Source organism: Fukomys damarensis, unplaced genomic scaffold (assembly GCF_012274545.1).
Source record: "Fukomys damarensis isolate Sample0158 unplaced genomic scaffold, DMR_v1.0_HiC HiC_scaffold_25, whole genome shotgun sequence".
Taxonomy (NCBI): Eukaryota; Metazoa; Chordata; class Mammalia; order Rodentia; family Bathyergidae; genus Fukomys; species Fukomys damarensis.
This window is the reverse complement of record NW_022900937.1, coordinates 26,875,783-26,898,551: the sequence shown is the minus strand read 5'-3', so window position 1 is coordinate 26,898,551 and position 22,769 is coordinate 26,875,783. Positions and strand designations below refer to the sequence as shown.

Sequence of the window (22,769 nt, the reverse complement as noted above, 5' to 3'; positions counted from 1 at the left end):
TTGGGCATAACGGTTGGGAATTTTTTTCACAGCAATGAGAGAAGTAGCCAAGATACAGTTACATAGTGAGCAGAAAAAATACTTTGCACACCAAATCCCCACACGTCCTTTTCCTGAAGGCAGAGCTGCAGTGACATCCTTACAACACAGACCCCCTCCCACAGTAGTGACCAGGGGCCTCACAGTCACATTCTTCAGGAGAAGACAAAAGCACCTCCACCTCCTCACCCTGCTCTGCACCTTGGGAGGAAAAAATTAAAACTGAGATTTCCTGTTTGTGGTGTGATGTCCGGGTGCATCGTTGTGGCCAGCCCAGGCCGTGGACAGCTTCCTGAATATTACCTCACCTGAGATGCAGTGAGATCCTCTCCACTGAAACTTCTGATTCCCAGCTACCTATAGATCCCTGAAAACTCTAAAAGTTTTCTTCTCTGTAATTTAGTGTCCAGTCATGATAAATGCCATTTTGAATTACTGATCTTACAATTCGGACTAAAAGGGTCTCAGGAAGCCCTGAGCAGACTTCAAATTTGGCCACTATAAGTGCTTTTTGCATTCGTACTGACCTATAAAGTTGTTGAAAACCATTACACAATTATTCAAGTCCATAAACAAGTGGAAAAATTAATATCACAATGTGTTCACAGACCCTTTTAAAGAAATATAATTGCAGACTGAATGATTGATTACAAAGAAACCTAGAAAAATAGCAAGATCCGGAATTACCGGTGAACCTTGCTTCCTGGTGCAGAAGAAGCCTGAGGAACATAGTAGCAGGGATGCTGGATGACTGGAGGACAGGAGAGGACCACGATAAGTTCATGTCATGCTTTTGGGGGCCGCATAGCCCACATGTTACCTCCAGTAGCCCCCAGAAGGATCTCATGGGAAAATTCAAAAATTTTACACAAGGCTCTGACGGGGGAAAGGGAGGACCAATATACACAAGGCTCTGACGGGGGAAAGGGAGGACCAATCAGTGAGAAATGGGCACAAACCATGGTTCAGACAGAGATGCTCAGCAAATGACTTTACCAGAAAATGACCCTACTTAAAGGAGAATTATTCTAATTACAGAACAGCCACCCATCCTTCAAGGATGACCTAAAGAAGCCAAAATAGTTCACAGGGAAAGACATTAAAGGAAATTCACTGTCTCCGGGAGAGGAGTAGCTGTCAGGGGAAAATAAGACAAACACCTAGACTGACCTTATGATGGTCACAGGCAGGAAATCATAGAGAGCACAAAATCTCACATCACAGCGTGCACCATTGGGACGGAACTGGATTAAAGCTGAAGGAGCTGCAGCACCAGGCCCACCTGAGAAGAGAAGATGGTTAAGTCACCAAAGCAAAAGAGACGGAGGAGCAGCACAGCCCTGTTTAGCCTTTGCCTCCGCCAACTTCCGGATCCTGCTCAGGACTCCTCGAATCTCAGGTCATTTCTCCCTCTCTCTTCATTTGTCCCCTACTGGAGTTTTTCGGGGTGTGTAGATACATTCATGTATGGTACCAAGAATCTCAAACCCAGGAGGCTACATGCATTCCTGCAGGGAACTGGCCTCATACTTGGGAGTTTTAGGAATGAGATTGTGTCCATATCTGCCCTGAAGTCTGAGGGCAGAAGAAGAAGAGATCAACAGCTGGAGTCCACCAGCTCAGCACTGTGTCCTTCCTGAGGACAACTTGTCCTGCAAAACCTGGATATCTCCCATGAATATGAACACACTCAGCAGGTAGCTGCTGTTCCTACAAGATGACCGGGATACTATATCACCAGGGTTAGTGGGCTATGGTGGTGGCTTCACATCTAAGGGCAACTACATGGCCTCAGGGCTCAGTTTGAGGGTTGCCTCAAGATCCTCCCATGTATATCACATTGTGACAACCAGCAGTCTTCCACAAGTGGTTGCAGAATTCCCAGGAGTATTTTGGGCCTTGAGATTATCCTGTGCTTGTAACCAGTAACTACCAGAGGTCTTGGGTGTTGTTTGTCTTTGTTGCCCGGAGGAGCTCAGCAATTTCCAGATCTCCACTTTCTGTTCAAGTCTCTTTTCTGTGTCTTTGGCTCTCTCACCTCGCATCGTATGGCCTTCCAGGATATCATGACTCACAACCAAGATCTTCCACACATGCTGTATTAGTATTGCATTTTATAACTTGGTGTGGAGCATGTAAGTGGTTCATTTCAAATGTTAAATGCAAAGACCCACAATAAGATCATTCAAATAAAATTAAATATGAGAAATCTTAGAATAAATGGCAGTTATGAATGGATCATTTTTTCCTCCTGGTCCATAACGACAAGAGCATCTCCCTCATGTTTTGTGACAAAGATGACCGAAATTATTTCTACTTAAATGGTTCATTTCATTTCCAATAATACAATATAGTATCATTTAGTAACTACAGTAGGAACACATTTTAGTGTTATGATAATAAATAGATTATTACTTGCTACACTAATGAAGGTAATCACATTTGTGATGAGCATTTTCTTGGCTCTCATTATTCATTAGTAGAATTTTTCCTCAAATGCCTTCATGAGGTGCTCTAACTGTTGGAGTCATAATCAGTTGGATTTATTAGGTGAGGCAAGTGTGGAGTGGGGAGTCTGATGAGCACAATATTCATAGACCTGTCAGATTCAGACGTCAAAGCTTCAACACAGGTCCATCATGACAAAGTCCTTGCCATAGAGCCTGGATTAACCTCCCATACTGACTAATGATTCTGCAAGGTCTCAGCATATCCCTTAAATTCACTTTACACAATGTTCCTTTGAGAAATGGTGGATTTGTCGAATCAGCCACTGTGTGGTTGAAATGCTGTGGAACAAATGGAGTGATTCCGCAGAGAAAGGCAAGGTGTGACCCATGGTAACAGCAGTGGACTGAGTAACATCAATTTTGGCATTGTTGTTGGTGAACTCTACCAAGAAGTATCACAGCAGAGGGCAGCACTTTGAAGTTCAGGAGAGAAAAGAGGCTCCATTGTTGGCTTCTACCTATAGGAGACCTACTATGTGTATCTACCCTCCAGTGCACGCAGGAGCAGGCTGCTGCAATCTGTTCATATTTCAGCTTAGGCTGGGTTTGACTTCATGCTCCATCACAAGCATGAAATGGGCCCTTCTTACAAAGCCATTCCTTGTAGAAGAATCTCTCACCTTCTGTTAATGTGCATTGTCTTGAGTATATTCCTAAACAGAAGATATGGATTAATATGTAGGAGGTGGACTAACACATGTTCTCAAAAGAAGCCATCAAGGAAGCAAAGAAATGAGATTAAGGGCAGGGAAGTGAACAGGCATGGGTGTCTTCTCTAAATACTCCATACACAAAAGCCAGGCTGCACTTATAAAGGAAATATGGAGCTAAACAAGGCTCAGAATTTCAGCCCTGAGACAGAGGTCTAGGATTTCTGCATCCTTCTCTCACTGCAATGGAAACATCCCTGACTGAGCAGAGTATGAATCCCAATCCTCCTGGGTGCCTGGGGCAGGTAGGGAGCCTCCTTCAGTACAACTGAACATCTCCAACAATTCTCATGTGACCTCAATGCAGGACAAAACAGACCCTTATAGTGGCCCCAAATACCTGGTCAAGGATTCTACAATCTTCATCTATTTTGTCCACTGCATTTTGAGCCATAACATGTTGGCCCATATGTTGTCCAGGAAAGAACATTTCTAAGTGTCCATGGAAACATGCACGAGTAAGGTAACAACCAATCCCTGATTTGATTTGAAACTGTCTGAATGTAAACAGTAAATGTATTGTCCTCAAAACAATTGGTGACAATGACTAGTTTAGTTTTGCTGGCAAAGAACTGGCTAAATCACTCTCAACCAGCAAGTTTCCTTTGGCAAAGAATGGTTTCATCATGCTTTACATCAATCCTCCTGAGATCAAAGTAGAGAATCAAAACCACTACTTTAAGAACAAGATCCATAGTATCTGAATGGTTTTGAGGCAAGTTTCTTAGTTCAGTTTAAAGAGGAGGGAAGCTAGAAACTGATGGGTAATTAGTTGTCAGTATTTGATCTAAAACCTAATTATCACCATAGACTATCAGATTTTATAGAAATATCTGTGTATGATGAGGGAAGAAGTTTAAATTCCAGAATGTAGTGTGCAGAAATAGTGCCATCTAACTTATAGTTCAAATGACCGACTATGACACACGGGAGTATCATGTGTACAATGGAGACTTTAAACAGACTGACTCCATTTCTTCCCCAAATTCCTAGGATTATCTTTGCCAGTGAAACACAAGACATGTGTTATTTAGTTGAGGTTGTCACCTATCCATAGCAGTTGTTTCATAGATCATAGGATGCCTTAAAACAAGAGGCATCCTGGACTTTATGTGACAATGGCAAATTGACAGTATCGGCCAGTCAGTGGACTTGGGGACCGCCTCATAGGATAGGTGACAAAGAGAGAAGGCAGGAGCTGTGCAGGCATCAGCACTGAGGATGCAAGGACAAGATCCAGAGAGGACAAGGAAAACATACAACACTGTGATTTGATTCTTTGAATTCTTTGGGGAAGATACCCAGCAGAGGAATAGCTGGGTCAAATAGGACTTCTAATCCTAGTTTCTGAGGTATCCCCATATTGATTTCCACAATAGAAGCACCGGTCTATATTCCCACCAACCATGGAGAAGGGTTCCTATCTTCCCACAACCCCGCCAGCATTTGCTATTGGTTGATTTCTTGATAGCAGCCATTCTTTCTGGGGTAAGGTGGACTCTCAATGTTGTTTTCATCTGCATCACTCAAATGACAGTACTCCAAACCCATGTAAACTTCTTCCTGGTACCCTTGAACTGTGGCAGCATCCATTCAGCATCAGACACAGTGCCTCCACTCTGGGCACATGGGTATCTCCACTCTGCCTTCTGCCAGAGTCCTGGACATAGTCTCTACATAACACAATTGCACACAGTCCTCTGCCTGGTTAACAAGCAAGAGTTAAGATTCTGGCTATTTTCCTCTGTTCTCTGGATGCTCACCAGACACTACCCAGAGCCCTACAAGCATGGGCCTGTCAGAATTTCCCCATGTTAGACCTGGATAGATATGGCACTGCTCTGGGGATTCTCAGCTGACATGAGCCTCCGCCTGGTGTCAGAGGACTGTTGTATGGACACTGGAAAATCTATTCAATAATTAACATTGGTCTCCAACCAGCAGGAATTCACATGACCCTCAGAACTAAGGCCTCACACCTTCCTCATGCTTTTCTATACATTTATCTTCAAGATTCAGGCATTTTTTAATGACCCTGGATAAAATATGAAGATTGTCTGAGGGAGTTGGAATGTTTTTCTTTCATCTTTACTCTTCTGCAGAATACTGTTATCATACAACTCTAACTTCTTCATTTACCCAATAATTGTATTCCTCTTGGGGGACATACATTCATTTTCTGGGATGAAAATGAGTAGACAGAAAGACTGAAAATAATGACACTGAATCCTGCTGCCTCACTCCCAACAGCAGACCTCCCTCTCTGCCATTCTTTCCTGGTCCAGCCTGGACTTGTGGTGTTTTCTGGTATCAGGGGATGGATTCTTTCATAGGACATTGACCCTGAAACCGCCTGAGGACACTTCCTATTCACTTTCAGGAAGAGTCCACTGAGTCCTTTAAGAAACAAGGGCAGCTCTGAAGAGCGAGGAGGAAAGCCCTTAGTTCCAATTATTCCTCATAAGAGAGTAGTTTGATGTTGCCGGAGAGAGATTTGGTTCAGAATTTCCTGGGTTACTACTTCATTACTATTTGAGGTCCACTCTAGCCCTTAGAGGATTGTTTCTCTTGTCACTCAGCTCAGGGGGCTGGCAATGGAGCAGAAGCCAATCAGCGGGGCTGACTGAACCATCCAATCAGGTGGGCTGAGGGAGCCTGGCGGGCTCTTCCTGTGTCATGGCGTTGAAGTGTGCATCGTGAACGGGCTGCCGAGATTCCCCAGCTAAATAAACCGCCTGTTTCTGTAATTTCTCCTGGCTGCGAGCTGCATTCAAAGGACCCCGTGGGACCCACAAGCCACGCAATGGTGATGTTGTGGGACGGAAGCTGAGAATGGGATGGAATCGGGTGGGTTTTGAAAGAAAGTACCCAGAAGCAGCTGTGAGAATCTGCATCCTCCCTGCTTAGTTCCAGTCACCGAGGTCTTCCAAGTCTTTGGTTCTGCATCATCTGTCCCTTTTCCCTTTTATTCGGGCAGGGGCAGTTTGAAGTCCCCAGCATCCTGTAACTGTGACACTGCCAGCCCAGTGTGCTTCCTTGGGCAGCCACAGGCAGAGCTGTTTCTCCACCAGTCTGAGAACAGGGGCTTTTGGGGAAACCTTGGTTTCCATGCTCAGCAATAAAAAAGCTCTCTATTTACGTGAGACCTCTGCTCACAGTGGTTTTACTGCATGAACAGAGCTCGTGGTTTGGTCTCACACAGAATGAGGTTTTGACCAAAAGAAAGATATTAGGAGAGATTTTAGAGGAAATAAAAATAGCTCCCTGATTTCCAGGAAATGTTCCCAGTGGATAGCCAGGTGGCCACTCAACTGAGAGCTAATCATAAACAGGTGGAACACAGTAATAGCTGAATTATTTAGTGACCATCTAGTTGAATTGTTTAGTGGCCACCTATCACAGATGGGTCTGTGCATTTAAAGCAACCACTTCAAACTTAGACTCTAGCCCATTTCCTCAGCCTACAAAGGAAATTGGAGAAACAATGGTTATTTTTTATTTTAAGTTTCTTGAAACTCAGGAGCTTAGTAGGAGTTGCTGCAAGTACTTTTAGTAGGGAGGGAGGGGGCTGCATTCCGTGTAATGCAGAAATTTCACTCTTGCTCCAAAATCCTAGGTAATTGTCTATTCTCATTTTAATTCCATGTATGTATGTATGTATGTATGTTTTCTGAGACAAGATCTCACTGTGTAACTCAGGCAGGCCTTGAACTCACTTTGTATCCCAGGCTGGGCTGGAACCTGTGGTGATCCTCTTGCCTCAGCCTCCCAAGCGATGTGATTATAGGTGTATGAACGCAAGCCTGGCATCTCATTTTAATTGTTATCAAATGGCTAATTACCCAACTGTATCTCACGTGGTTTCACTAGCTACGGGCCTTATTTACAAGCTAATGAAGTATAATATTTTTTACCGTGAGTCCATGTAAGTTAGGCTTTCCATAGAATGTAGAATGGGCAGGATAAAGTACCAGCAATGGAGGGAAAAGTGTTTCTGCTAAGGAGGACAACTTCCTAAAGAGGCTGCACACTGAGCCCACACCAAGAAGTACGTTAAATTGGGGGATCTACAGGGACATGCATGAGATACTGTTACGATTGGAAAGGGCAATGTGTATCATCTTTGAAATAATTGCTGTAGTCCACGGAATATTTCTAGACATTGTTTTAGAAATTAAAACTCTGATTGAGACAGACCTTGTATAAAACAAGTACTGAAGTAGGGGTCAATTCCCATGGTTAAGGTCTTTGAGCATAGGAATGAATACAATAGAAGGGTTTTTTGAATAGGCAAGAGCAAAGGGGAGTAAAAAGGCAATGTGAGAACGGGGGATTTTGGAGGGAGGCAAAATCAGCAAGTACAACAGGAAACTTCTCCGGAAGTCAGAGAGTGCTTAGTGTGACCCTCAGTGAAGCACTGACTGCAGGCTGGGTCTGAGAGAGGGTGAAAGGTCACAGGCCTGAAGAAAGGAAGGGGACTTTGTAACACATAAATATTTCTTCTGTCACCTCTGATCAGCCCACCTAGTCACTTCTGAGGGATAACTGGAAATTAGGAATTGATCTTTTTCATTGTATAGGGACTGAACTCTGGAATTTTGCCCTGAGCTTTTTTTGTTTTTTAATTTTTGTGCCTAGGTCTTCCTAAGTTTTGCAGGCTTGTTAGAAGTCGGATACTGTTTTCATCTCCTTGATAGTTGAAGACACAGACATATGCAATCTTTCTGGTTAAAGATTGGGGTTCTGACTCACCATAATTTACCAAGATTTCAGTGCTTGGGTTGTAGGGACCAAATTTTCTAATCAAGGTGGACTCCCTCTTTTCCCTTTGCTCAGAATGTAGAAACCAAGTTTTCTGGGTGGAGAGCAGAAGAGAATCCGTTTTGTATATTAACCTCTTTCCTTTTTTTCTGTTCTCTTGTTCTGACCCGAATGAACCTATGTCCTCCCGGATAGTTGCTTAAGTTTGCAAAATAAGTTGAGCAAGGAAACCGCATGCTTTGCTGAGCACAGAGGGGATTTTTGCCTAACTGTTTAAAAACATAGGATGTTCTCTGGAGAAAGAACACCCTGACCACTCCCCGAACTAGAGCCCCCCCCTCCCCTAGGCTGAAATAGCTATCTTTCTATTGCAAGCACCCCAGCAACATCCAATAGCAATAAAAAGTAAGATAAAGCACCAATAGGAAAAGAATAGATTTTAGGCCACCCAAACCCTACAAAAGTATGCCTCCGAAGAGGGTTGGGGCTCTCGTTTCTGATCTGTTTGGTCCATGACGTCCGAGGGTCCAGGCTCGAGCTTGCAATAAACTCCTTGCGTGATTGTATGGGACTTGACTCCCTGGTGGTCTTTGGGGACATCGCGCTGGGCACAGCAGGGTAAAGTAAAATCACTGAGGCATTGTGTTGTAAACTTCTAATTCCAGCCACTCGGTAGACAGTATTTCAGTGTGAAATAGTGTGGATATACAGCCACTTCAGCCTAACTTGTCTAAAGTGCATGAGACCTCAAGTTAAGGCTCTAGTAATAAAAAATAAAGTTTTTTAGTAAAGATCTTATATTTAATTTTAAATTTCACTCATTTTTCACACTAGTGGTCCATGGCACAGTACAGTATAATTCTTTGTCATGATGACTCATAATAATGAGTCACTGCTTTCCAGTAGCAGGACATTACAGGTGAACAGCCAGGATTTACACTGTATTGTATTCAATAAAGTACATGCTATATTTACTGTTCTCTTATAAATTTGGCTTTGTTTTCTATTAGAGTTCCTAAATACAGATCAAGGTATGTGTATTGAGCAGGTTAAAAGGATCCAGGGCTTAGTGATGCTGTTTGCTTCATTGAGGATATTTTGTACATTTTCACTATATTTTATCTTCGTTTACCTTTAGGTCAGTGTAAGGATAAATTTTATTTATTGCCCTTTGCCGTGTACGGTCTCCTAATTAATTTGGCTCGATCCGCTAAAAGAACGTCCACCAGCCTTAAATAAGTATAAAAGGGAAAGTTTATTGAAGGATATGTGCATACAGAAAACAAAAGTAAGAATGGAGAGGATAAAGAAAGAGTCCTCTAACAGCAAGAGGGACTCTATCCTGGAAATTACCCTTAGGCTCTCTGGCAACATCGGAATGTTGGAGGAATTAGGTTTATCACTCGCAACACAGCACGGGTCTCTTCAGCAATCCCTTGGGCTACAGGTCTCAATCCCGGACGTAAGACAGCAGCAGCAGCCTGGGCTAGGCGGGCTGTTTATATAGCTCTCTAGACATAGGTAGTAAAACTACCTGTACTTTTGGCGCGGAAAAAGGTGAATGTGCTTGCAGTCACGTCCCAACCAGGCCCTGGCCAGGGGTCTGGGAGGGGCGGAATGTATCACATTCCTTATCTTGATGTTAAGAACATCTGGTCTTTTTAACAAAGTCCTTCCTGCTTTTTTCCAGGGAACTGGCCAGGTATCCAGGGAAAGAAGAGGTGAACTAGTGATTATGCGCCTTAGAGAGCCGAAAGCCTTAACCCAAGCCTTTCCAACTTAAAGTTTTAACTTTCCTTACAGTCAGTCAAGATGTTTTCTTTTTCAAACTCAAGTAGTACCATAGACTCATTCTTTCCACACTTCCTGTGGTCCTCTGTAGTATAGGACACACCCATCAGATTTGTACCTGTTTGTCATACTGCATTTATCTGTTTCTCCTGAGCAACTGTATCTGGAGAACAGTATAATACTGTTTGGAAAAGGGAATTCTACTTTGGATTTTTTTCTTTGTTTGCTTGAATTTTTTTATTTTTATTATTAAGGAGTGCCTTACTCTGATAATACTGTTTGGCTTCTATCAACAGAACAAGGGAGTGGAATGGAAATCTTCACTTAGCAGATAAAGGACTGAGTAGTTAACATTTGGGTTAGGGTTAGAGTTAGCCCCACCAAGTTTGTCTGTAGTATACATCTAAATTGTCATCATAGGTCCTGTGAAACAGTTGCAAATTTATCATTTCAATTGAGTGATGTGATTTCAGCCTCCGAAGAATTCAAACTTAGATCAGATACACTTTTTGTTGTTCTTTTGGGGGGTGGTTACCAGATACCGAACTCAGGCCCTTGCCCATGTGAGGCAGGCCGTGGAACCCCTGAGCCAAATCCCTGGCTCTGAGCAATTACAATTTTTGAAAGGGAGAGGAAGTTCTGAGGTGCTTAGGATTTGTTATAGAACTGACAGCATGCATTACTTGTGTGGATGTACAGAAATAGTTTTACAAAGATGACTAGAGTGTGTCAGTCACTAGGAAGGCACCTGCTGGGTTCTGTACTAAATCGAAGTGGTAAGAGAAGCAATGCACAGAAAATAATCGGACATATTTTTGGATAAATTTTGTCATTTAAAAATAAGTTTTTGACATCTTTGGTTTATTATAATAAAAATTATGTTATTGCTTTAAATCCTGGATCACCATGAAGTGGTCTTAACTATGAGAACCTTCAGAGTGCTGGAGAGCAGGAGTCTCACATACAGATTATTTTCCAGGCTGCTTCTGCCTGAGGATATGAGTCTGATTGCCATAGGGCTCTTACTGGAAAATGTTTGCTTGGTGACCTGCAAAGATTTGATGGCGTCAAAAAATAATTACTATATATGAAGAATATCTGTCAAGGGCATATTTACAAAAAAAAAGATTGTTTTGCGATGATTAATTGTGGTATGAACCCTTGATGAGTAAGAACCTAGCCATTTGTAAAGCTTTGCGTTTCTCTGTGGAAGACTAGTGTGTAGAACAGGAGGGATGGCCCACCCTGTGTGTGGTTGACAACAACCCATAGGCTTGTACCCTAGATGGAATAAAAAGGGAAAAGTCTTATTTTTCTGTGGATGAGCTCTGGTATTTGCCATTGCCTTTGGATGCTGGTCTCAAGTTAGTAAGAACCTAGCCATTTGTAAAGCTTTGCGTTTCTCTGTGGAAGACTAGTGTGTAGAACAGGAGGGATGGCCCACCCTGTGTGTGGTTGACAACAACCCATAGGCTTGTACCCTAGATGGAATAAAAAGGGAAAAGTCTTATTTTTCTGTGGATGAGCTCTGGTATTTGCCATTGCCTTTGGATGCTGGTCTCAAGTTTCTCCAGGCGCCTACCATAAAGTCTTCAGCCTTCCAGTGGAGAGGCTGCAGCAGAAAAAGAGGGTGAGGGGAACAGGCCATGCACCTGATGTCATCTCATAGTCATGAATGCTTCCTTGCCTCTGCCAGACACTTTCAGACATGTCTTTACTAACAATCTAGGTATCTCTCTAGCCGACCAATGTGACAATCAAAGTCAGCCATCAGGTGACATCAGGTTTGACTATTACTTTGGTGAAATGAATATGCCAAAGGAGAAATACTTTCATGCTGTGAGGAGGAAAGAACCTATTTTGGAAAATTTACTGCATTAAGTTTTTACCTTTCTTTGCCTCATCACAGAGAAGTACCTGTTGGCATGCTTTTGTTTTCTTTATTGATGATGATTAGATTAAGAGATAATGTGTGAGAAAGTCTGTGCCATGCAGTAGAATGTCTCCTTCTATTTTCTACCCTCTGATGACCTTAGTACTTCTATTGTATTGTGTTCAACCTTTACCTGGGCACAGATTCTTTGCGTTTGGTGGTTTTCTCTACGTGTCATTGAATCTGGAAGTACAGTCACAGAGATGTGATGCCATCGTCTAGGACAAGAAATTGATCCCCCAGAGTACAGTTAGTAAACAGACTTAAGGAGTTCTACAGAGCTAGGAGCAAATCCTACTCCAAGTCACTGATCCAACAGGCTGGGTCAAGTCAGTGATCCAGGAGAAGCTTGGGCAGGCAAGTGTTTTGTTTCCAGTTTATCATTTGTACTCCATTAAGCAGATAGTGTTTTCCCTTTGGCTCATTCAGCAGAACATGGAGCAGCCTTGTATCAGTGAAGAAGAGTTTGGGTTGTGTGAGCTGTCAAATGAGACATCTAGCTGGCCAGAGAATAGAATCCTCCTTTGTCAGCTCCCAGTATGTGGCTGAGAGACTCTCAAGCTGGGTCAGGCTGACTTGCTCTGTGGGTTCTACAGACTGGTTACGTGGGAAGGTCCTGGGAGACCTCACTCCCCCAGAAGGTGATTGCAGGACCAAATGCCCAAAGACAGAAGTAGAATTTGTGTTAGAGGCATAAGTTCTGGGTGGAAGTGGACAGAACCAGTTTTGGCAGGTTGTGGGCCTCTCCACATGAGTGGAGAAATCTTTGTTTTTATATGTCAGTTTTCACTGGTACATACAGGTTGGGTCCATTCTAGCCCTGTGGGTGGTGCTGAGACCTAAGCATCCTTTCCTATATAGGGATGGTACTTTTAATTTGACCAGAACCTCGATGTTCTCAGCTCAGTGCCTACAGCTCCACTGCTCACCGTGCTGTGCAGTGAGCGGGATTTTTGGAAGGAGACTCAGGACTTACGTGAGATTCTTGGGTGGGCTTTGTTGCTTGCCATGTTTTCTTTCAGAGGCACACCATACATGATTGTGCAGTGCCCCCTAAATTTTTCTTAAGTACGAAAGTTGGTGTTTTGCAGGCCTTGTAGTTCGGTAGATTTGCTCGGAGATATTTTACATGCCTGACTGTGCTGTTAGCAGGCGGGGTTGCTGCAGACAAGTCACTAGGGCCATGTCTGTAGCTGCGTCCACCTTTCCCTCTTCTCTGGATGCCATGGTTTGAGTACATTTTCCTCCATGTTGCACATTCCCATCCAGTTTCTACCTTGGAACCAGGAGAACATGAACTAAAACTGAGTCAACATAAAACCTACTCCTCTTAGTTGAGGTTTTGTCTCAGTGACAGGAAAGTGGTTAAGACATCTAATTAGGCTAAGTGTGTAATAAGCTTAAATTGGAGTTCTCAAACACACAAGTTATAGGCTCCACTCTGGGCTTCATTGTGAAGATGGTAAATTCCAAAATTAACATTCATTTTCCCACAGTTCCAAAGTCAGTATAGGGTGTTTAAAAATCACTTAAAAATTGAAAGAAAATGAACATTTCCTATGATTAAAATCAGTATTAGGTCACTTCATAAGCATGTGCATACCTGTCGTATATTCAGAAGAGCAGTGAAATTAATGAATAAATTAATCAGTTAATGAAGATTTGCAGTGTATCCTACCACAAGCTAGATATTTTGCCATTTTAAATAGGTGAAGAAAAAAATCATGCTATGAAGGACAACTTCCAGAAAGACTGCCTGTTAAACTCACACTTTTTTCTTGAAGTAGGTATTTACTTATAATCCAATTCCTGTAGGAGTACAAATGGAAAACACCATTGGCCACATTATTGCTATAGTTCATTGATAATTGGGAGAAAATATTCAAGATAAGACACGCTGAATGAGGAAGGACTTTGATTAAACATCAGGTGATGAATACCCTACCCGTCACAAGTTATTCCTTATTAATGACCACTCACCTCCTTTGGCAACTTTTCCAAAGTTTGCCATGTGTGATTTTCCATGAGTAGTGTTCTTTTACCTTCCTTCCTTTAAAATTTCAATATTATGGATATTGCACAGAGAAATATTTTGTGACAGTTTTTTGTATTTTTTTTTTCTCTCACTGTTGTTCACAAGTACTGATATGTGAATGATGGGAAAAGTATTTCTCATCCATTTCACTGGTCACGAAGTTCCTGATTTTTCAATTTTACTTGGAAAGAATCACATTTATTCCCAGGAATAATAGCACGATGTATTTTCTGGATGTTGGAAAGAAGTCAGTGCCCTGTGGATTTTGGTAACTCCAAAGTAAAGGAGATGAGTATGAAGTGTAGCAGCTGATTTTCCATTTTTGCATAAGTCCACTGATTGTATTTTTCCATATTTCAGTTTTTTTTAGTGCTATTCTCAAGAGTTGAATCTTGTTCTATATATAGTCAGTGTTTCTCTTGAGTCACATGTGTTGTAGTTACTTTTTAGATTAATCTTAATTCTCTATGCAAAATCTTTATGTTGGGTACCCAGAAAATATTTTTTGTTAAAAGTCTCTTGTGATTTTCATAGATTTCAGTTTCTCCTTCTACTTCTGATGTCTACCTGATTTTTTTAACGAGGAAACACTTTTTATTCTCTAAATGTTTTTTTCACTATAAATAATTAAGGCATTCAAGTTTATCTTCCCATTTTAATATGTAACCTATGTACATAGAAGAGTATACAATCCAGATTTCCAAGGACATACAAGTTCTCCTTGAACATGAGTGAAACACATTGGAATTTAAGTGAAGATTGTTTTCCTTTCCTGCGGTACATTTCTCATTCTCTCTACTAATCATACACTGACATGAAGGAGGAATTTGAATGTCTTTTATGTATATTATATAAGCTATCACCTTGCTCATGAGGTGTTGAATTATTGTCTTTTATTGTATTGTACACTTATAATTTTTTAACAAATCAAAGATGTGAGTAATGAGTGACAATTTTTTTTTTTTTTTAGGGCTTCACTTTTGGGAGGAATTTGAGGCAGGATGTCACTTTGTAATCTTGGCTGTACTGAGCTTCCTATGTAGCCCAAGCTGAACACTGAACTCAGGGGAATCCTCCTATATGAGCCTCCCAAGTGCAGGGATCACAGGCACATTCCACCATAGCTGGATGGAGTTTTGTATTTAATGACAAATTACTTCGTGATATCTTGGTTTTCATTGCATTTAATATATTATTAATATTTGTCCCCTCATTACCTTCATTTATACCATCCTTATATTTCTTATATCTGAGTGCAAGGTGACCATTTGGTGTCACTGAGCTATAATAAGATAATATGCCGCCGCTCTCCTATTTCATTGTTCATACATAGACTTGCTCCAAAACAAGCTGTTTCCTTTAGCATTTTAATTATTCATAAACCTTATTAAATATTCAATTACATTTTTCTATGAAACCAGATTCAAATTTCAAAATTCTCCATACGTGCAAAGAAAGATGGACTGAATGCTATGAATAACCAGATTTGAAAAGAGATGTAATCAATGGTATATCGGAACCATTCATTAGATATTTATGTGCCCCTGTGTTTTTTGGATTGTGATTAGCAGGGTCCTTCTATGAGCTCGAATTAAAAGACAATGCATAAATACAAAGTGGGCGATCCCGCAGTAGAACCAGTGCTATTACTCCATTGTTACTTTAGCAATGTGCTGTGAATTAGCATCAGAATTTCTGTGTGGATACATTTACATATACATGGGTCTGATGACCAAGACGTAGAATTAATATTGAAGGAATCATCTTCAGATTGGCTTTTTATGAGAGAAGTTGAGAAATCTCAGGATGTGCATCTGAACATTCAGGAAACATGTCATTATTTAGGAGACAGTGGCCTTTGAGGATGTAGCTGTGAACTTCACCAAGGCAGAATGGGCTTTGCTGAATCCACCCCAGAAGAAACTCTACAGAGATGTGATGTTGGAAACATGTATGCATTTGACCGCTATAGGTAAGACTGACATCCTTTTCTTACTTATACAAGCTTGCTCAGTGATGTTTTTTATCTTTCACTTTAAAAAAGTTTGTTTGTTTATTTATTGTTAGACATTCTTGCTATGTGTAGTTCAGGCTGGACTCAAACTCACTGAGTAGACCAGCCTGGTCTTGAACTTGTCCTTCTTTTGCCTTCTAAGTGCTGGGATCTTAGGTGTGCCACCACACTGCTCAGGATGTAGTTTAATTAAGTACAGCATTATAACATTTGAAGAATGTCTCAGGCCTGGTTGTATTATACCATACATCTAACTGGAATCTATTAATTTTTATACAATGATATAGTGACTTGTTATATTTCTATGTCTGTAATTCAGGAAGAAGCTGTTGTAACCAGCAAATGGAAGAACAATACAAAAATTATTCAAGAAATCTAAGGTAATTTTCATGCACAAGACAAAGAAATATTCCTCCAGAGTCAATGTGGGAGCAAAAATATTTCAACCAAGGAAACTGAAGAAATGAGGCTGTGTTCCAATTTATTTAATTTCACAATAATTTCCAGAGGTGCATAAAGGTTCATTTTGTATAATCTTACAATCAAATACAGAAATATTCCAATACAGGAAACTAAAATAGTGCTGATATTATGCAACAGTACTGATATTGCTCTATTAGTATAAAAACTTATTTCATAGTCAACTTCACAGAAATTGAGAGATTGCATTTAGGTATTGTGTATAGGCGGATATGAAATGAATTAATATTGAACTTTGACAGAATTTATCTTTAAAATAGCCACATATACATGTGAATATGAGGTTTATTTTCTAGAAAACTGCTAACATTGAATCAGTATTCAAACTGCATATGAGTGCTAGTGTTACTGTAATAGATGTTTTCAAAACATCCTCCAGAATATTGAGCTGTCCATGTTTTAAGTTTTTGAAATCAGCTTCATACATTGTTGTTGAAAATGTAAAATGGAACCATCATGATAATAAATATACAGATGTCTCAAAATATGTTTTCATTTGAAACAAGTGTACGTCCCTGGGTATATTCTGAAATGAATTAAAATCATCAAATGTTAGTGATGCATGCATCCAGTGTTCAAAGGACATCACCCATAGGTAATCACGTTATCTAAGTGTTGGAAGCAATTCAGAACAGCCAGCACCTGGGAAGAGCCTGATGCCCAGCACTGGATTCCTCGCTGATGAAAATGTGGGATAGGCTCAGCATGGTGGTGCATTCTTACAATCCCTGTACTATGGGAAGCTGAGTCAGTAGGGTGACAAATTGAAGTTCAGCCTGAACAAATTAATGACCAATAAGAAACTCTTTCAAAATCAGAAAGAATAAAGCTGGAAATATAGTTCCCTGCTAAGAACTGTGTTTAATTCTCACCACTGAAAAAAAATTGTTATGTAATCAGCCAAAAACAACAATTTATATCATTTGCCAAAAAATGAAATTAGATGGGCCTCCATCTCACAGTGTTAAATGAAACAAATTTTTAAATGAGAAACTAAAAATATTTGGGGGGAGTAAAATAAAGGAAAGATGGCAGAAAACAGAAAGGCTGACTTTTGGCAGAAGGGAAAGATGATTAGGGTAAGGAGAGAACTGGAGAGTGATGAGTGAAGATATAAAAAATGGCCAATATGATACAAATATGTACCCATCCCCTAAATTGAAACGTGATAGTATGCTTTGGAAACATATACCAATTGAATATTTCCACATGAGAACCGTTCTTTTGAGAATGGGTGTTTTGGAGGCATGCTGCAGGCCTTTAAGTCAACTTATCATCCAAATTTCTTAGGTATCAAACCACAACTTGTCCTGATCAGTTATTATGAAAACCTTTTTCATTGTGATGGATATTTTTGTCCTTTTTCTTTTACAGAAATGATGCAGACAAGTATTTGAGATTTGAAGAGACACTGTATAGAAGTAGTAAACATGGAGAAACCTGCATTGATTTCCGGTCCTTTCAGAAATATGAAATGAGAAACACTGTAGAGAAACAATGTCAGCATGAGCAATGTGCGAAAGCCTATTCTGATCTTAGTGAACAGACTCAGCCTGCGGAGAAAACATTTCTAGGTAAGAAAAATGTGAAAGCCTCCAGCACACCCAGTGGTGTTCAAATCCAGGAAAGAAATCAGGGTGTGGGCAGTTCTTATGTGTACAAACAACAAGAGAATACTTTTATGCCTTCAAACTATTTTCAAATGAATGAAACAATGCATGCTGGAGAGAAGCCCTATGTAACTAAGGAATGTGTGAAAACATTATCCCATAGTCATTCCTTTCAAAAACATAAAATAATTTCCACTGGATGGAAACCTTATGTATGTAAACAATATGGAAAAGCATTCACTACACAGAATTGTAATGAGATACATGAAGAAAATCAAACTAGAGATGAACCTTATGTACTTAAACAATGTGGGAAATCATTCAGCACACAAAGTCAGTGTCATAGTCATCAAAGAACTCACACCATTGTATGTAAGCAAAGTGGAGAAGAATTTGCTGATAAGTCCTCATTTGAAAGACATAGATGCTCTCATACTGGGGAGAAACCCTATGAAAGTAAGCAGTGTGTGAAAGCTATCAGCACAGACAGTCACCATCAAAGTACTGAAAGAACTCACACTGGGGAGAAACCCAATGTATGTAATCAGTGTGGGAAAACTTTCAAGACAAAGAGAAGCTGTCGAATACATGAAAGAATTCACACTGGGGAGAAACCGTATATATGTAACCATTGTGGGAAATCTTTCAATGGAAAACAAGATTGCCAAGTACATGAAAGAATACACACTGGGGAGAAACCGTATGTGTGTAAGCATTGTGGGAAATCTTTCAACCAAAAGCGTTGTTGTGAAACACATGAAAGAATTCACACTGGGGAAAAACCGTATGTATGTAAGCATTGTGGGAAATCTTTCCTCCGAAAGCGTTGTTGTGAAACCCATGAAAGAATTCACACTGGGGAGAAACCGTATGTATGTAAGCATCGTGGGAAATCTTACAATGTAAAGAAAGATTGTCGAGTACATGAAAGAATTCTGAATGGGGAGAAACCGTATGTATGTAAGCATTGCGGGAAATCTTTCAATGTAAAGAAAGATTGTCGAGTACATGAAAGAATTCTGAATGGGGAGAAACCGTATGTATGTAAGCATTGCGGGAAATCTTTCAATGTAAAGAAAGATTGTCGAGTACATGAAAGAATTCACACTGGGGAGAAACCGTATGTGTGTAAGCATTGTGGGAAATCTTTCAACCAAAAGCGTTGTTGTGAAACACATGAAAGAATTCACACTGGGGAGAAACCGTATGTATGTAAGCATTGTGGGAAATCTTTCATCCGAAAGTGTTCTTGTGAAATACATGAAAGAATTCACACTGGGGAGAAACCGTATGTATGTAAGCATTGTGGGAAATCTTTCAATGTAAAGAAAGATTGTCGAGTACATGAAAGAATTCACACTGGGGAGAAGCCGTATGTGTGTAAGCATTGTGGGAAATCTTTCAATGTAAAGAAAGATTGTCGAGTACATGAAAGAATTCACACTGGGGAGAAGCCGTATGTGTGTAAGCATTGTGGGAAATCTTTCCTCCGAAAGCGTTGTTGTGAAACACATGAAAGAATTCACACTGGGGAGAAGCCGTATGTGTGTAAGCATTGTGGGAAATCTTTCCTCCGAAAGCGTTGTTGTGAAACACATGAAAGAATTCACACTGGGGAGAAACCGTATATATGTAAGCATTGTGGGAAATCTTTCAATGCAAAGAAAGATCGTCGAGTACATGAAAGAATACACACTGGGGAGAAACCATATGTATGTAAGAATTGTGGGAAATCTTTCATTGAAAAGAAAGATTGCCGAGTACATGAAAGAATACATACTGGGGAGAAACCGTATGTGTGTAAGCATTGTGGGAAATCTTTCAGCCAACGGACTAATTGTCATATACATGAAAGAATTCACACTGGGGAGAAACCGTATGTATGTAAGCATTGTGGGAAAACTTTCAATGCAAAGAAAGATTGTCAAGTACATGAAAGAATACACACTGGGGAGAAACCATATGTATGTAAGAATCGTGGGAAATCTTTCATTGAAAAGAAAGATTGCCGAGTACATGAAAGAATACATACTGGGGAGAAACCGTATGTGTGTAAGCATTGTGGGAAATCTTTCAGCCAAAAGAGAAGTTGTCAAATACATGAAATAATTCACACAGTGAGAAACCCTATAAATGAAATCAATGTGAAAAAAGCAAACACTACATAGAGTTATGAAATGGATGAAGCAAATCACACTAGAGATCAACCTTATATATCCAAATAATGTGTGAAAGCATTCAGCACACAGTGTCATCAAAATCCACACCAGGGAGGAGCCCTGTGTAAGCAATATGGAAAAGGAACCGCATGGAAAACACCAGGTTCACCCAGTTCTGGATGTCAGGGTGCGCTGCTCCCCACCTCAGGCCCGTAGCAGCTCTGGTCACTTGTCCTGATCCCAGAGAGTCTGTATCCTGTTAATCTGTCCCTTCTTATTACTGTTGGTCTGTTAATACCTACATACAGGTAGTATCACTATTATTTAATATGGGGAGGGGAGGAATTGGGAATTAAAAGAATTTATGTATCATCCACATATACCTACTCTACATGATGAATACAATAATTATGCCCTGCAAATGTGTATTAAAAATAAATATTTACTACAGAATAATGACTGGTCAGATTGCAATAGGCTGGATTCAAGGCCCTGTTCATGAAATGATATGGACAAAAAGTATTTTCAGAGATTGTTGCACACAATTCAGTTAATAAAGTGTGTTGATATGGGGCTGAAGGACAGGGACCTGCCCGATCACAGGTGTGACATGTCAGGGGAATGGGGATGATGTCCTTGTGGGAACACAGATAAGCAGATGGGGATTTAGATGGCCTTTTGTGCCTACAATGCAGACAAGTACCACTAACAGTGGTGGTGACTACTGGGCACGACTGGGTCCCTGCGGTGCCATCACATACAGAGTGACTCCTGTGTCTAGTATGTCTGCCTCTTCACACTGGAGGACAGAATGTGCAGCCCACATCCTCAGGGTCTTATGGTATGGGGGGATGGAGCTGGGCTCTGCTCACTGCCACCAGTTACTCATGAACTCTGAGACAGCGTTTCCTGATTCAGAGACAAAAAGGTATGGGGATCAGCTCCAGGGGAGATTGAGACCTAATTTGTGTCACTGGTAGCTTCCTTCTGCCTATGGCGACTCTGTCTATTATGTAATGCACTTACATAGTGTTCAGTTTCAAGGAATCAGGAAGTCCTTGCTGCATTGCACTGGAAAACATTTCGAGTCCTAAATACAAAATAATACAAATTGGACACCAATAGTAAATAAAAGTAGATGCCACTAAAACCCAGTGCCCATCACATCCCAGAACTGAGGTCATTTTAAAGACGTCTCTGTGTTCAGCTCTGATGTTCATGCTTTATCAAGTGGGGAGTCTACAGATCTAGAACGTGCTAACAACTCACTATATTACAGAGGAATGCCTCAGTCAAGGACTGAGTTCTATCTCCACAAGGCTAAAAATAATACCACAAAAGTATAAATGTCTACTCTGATTCAGAAAAAAGGGAAAGAAAGTTTGAGATGAAAAAATACTTTCTCCATAGAAACTCATGAACATAGATTTGTATAAATGAGTTTCACATACACAAGGAAAACTTTTTCGAGTGAGTGACTCAAAGCCTGTAAAATTGACAACTTTTGTATTTGAGGCAATTTGCTTCGAATTTGATGGGACTACCATATTTAGTTGTTGGCCTAAAAAAATTTATGCCCTATTTTCATCATCATGTTTGCAAATTGGAAGGGGATCAAAATTAGGAAGGAGCAGGGAGAAGAAGAGGGGAATGGGAAGAACAGCAAAAAAGAATTAAGATGTAACTTGTAATGTAATGGATATGTATGGCAAACTTGTAGAATACTAATACGGAATAAAAATTTAAACAACCATTGGAATATGCACATTTTAAGAATGAGCATACAGAGAATGGAAGTGGATTTGGTGCAGTGTCCAGAAGTCGATGTGCACATGTGGACCTGTACCATGGATGTACGTTGTGAGTACACACATACACATGTACATATGCTCTGTATTTCTGAACCCTACAGCGCTCTTCTCCCGAGGCCCGGTGTGCTCGTTTCCATAGATGCAAAGCCCTCTTTCATCTGAGAACTCATCCAGCTCTAACCAGCTTCTGCCTCACAAGTCCTGTCCTGGAGGGAGAGGACCTAGGCAGTGGAGCCAGGGACAGCACCTGGCCCTCGGAGGGCTCAGGCAGAATCCTCCACCCAGGGGCTGTCTCCAAAACAGAGACCTCCTGTGTCTCCCTCACACCTTCATATATACAAGAGCGCATCCCACACGCAAATGCTGCAGGAGGCACTCAGATCTCAGATGAAGTCACATCACACGTTTGCTTAAACCTGAGGTTCCTCCTCACAATTTAATATATTATCCTGGATTTGTATTGCTAATCTGAAAGAAAATGGAACAATTCTGCCTCCTCTTTTTACTGGTGGCAGCTCCTAGATATGAGCGTCCCAGGGCTCAGACAGAAAGGTGTGGAGATGCTGCATCTGAACTCAAAACTCACTATCTTCTCAGTCCTCTCTGTGCTTTCATTGGTGCAGCCACAAAAGATGAGACTTGGCCTGTTCCTCAGCTGTTTATGTTCTGGTTACTGCAACAATAGTGATCACTCAGGAGCTGGATCCATCAGCCCCCAGGGAAGGGAACTGAATGGACAGGACAGATGATTTTAGTGGAGGCACAGCTGATAATTAATCCCTGACAGTCAACACAGCATCTTCCCAGCCACATCCAAGAACTAATTTTCTCTGCAGTGGGGCTCAATAACCATGAAGGACATAGCTACACATTACTGTGCAGGACGTATAGTAAGAAGATATCAGTGTGAGCCCAA

The 22,769-nt window shown here is 40.8% G+C and overlaps 1 protein-coding gene across 4 annotated transcripts; it reads left to right on the top strand.

The window, feature by feature from the left end:
- Window positions 1-5,887: 5,887 nt before the first annotated feature.
- LOC104860630 (zinc finger protein 709-like) lies at window positions 5,888-20,901 on the top strand. Of its 4 annotated transcripts, none has more exons than XM_033756148.1 (6): window positions 5,888-6,065; window positions 15,625-15,751; window positions 16,113-16,173; window positions 17,648-18,891; window positions 19,060-19,311; window positions 19,396-20,901. In XM_033756148.1, exons 1-6 carry the CDS (start codon window positions 6,063-6,065, stop codon window positions 20,049-20,051), a joined length of 2,343 nt encoding a protein of 780 aa, XP_033612039.1. In that variant the 5' UTR covers window positions 5,888-6,062; the 3' UTR covers window positions 20,052-20,901. The 4 variants fall into 4 exon arrangements, with proteins under 4 accessions (XP_033612039.1, XP_033612040.1, XP_033612038.1 ...); XM_033756149.1 differs by having other exon boundaries at window positions 19,060-19,511; window positions 19,680-20,901; XM_033756147.1 differs by having other exon boundaries at window positions 19,060-19,279; window positions 19,364-20,900.
- The last annotated feature ends 1,868 nt before the right edge of the window (window positions 20,902-22,769 follow it).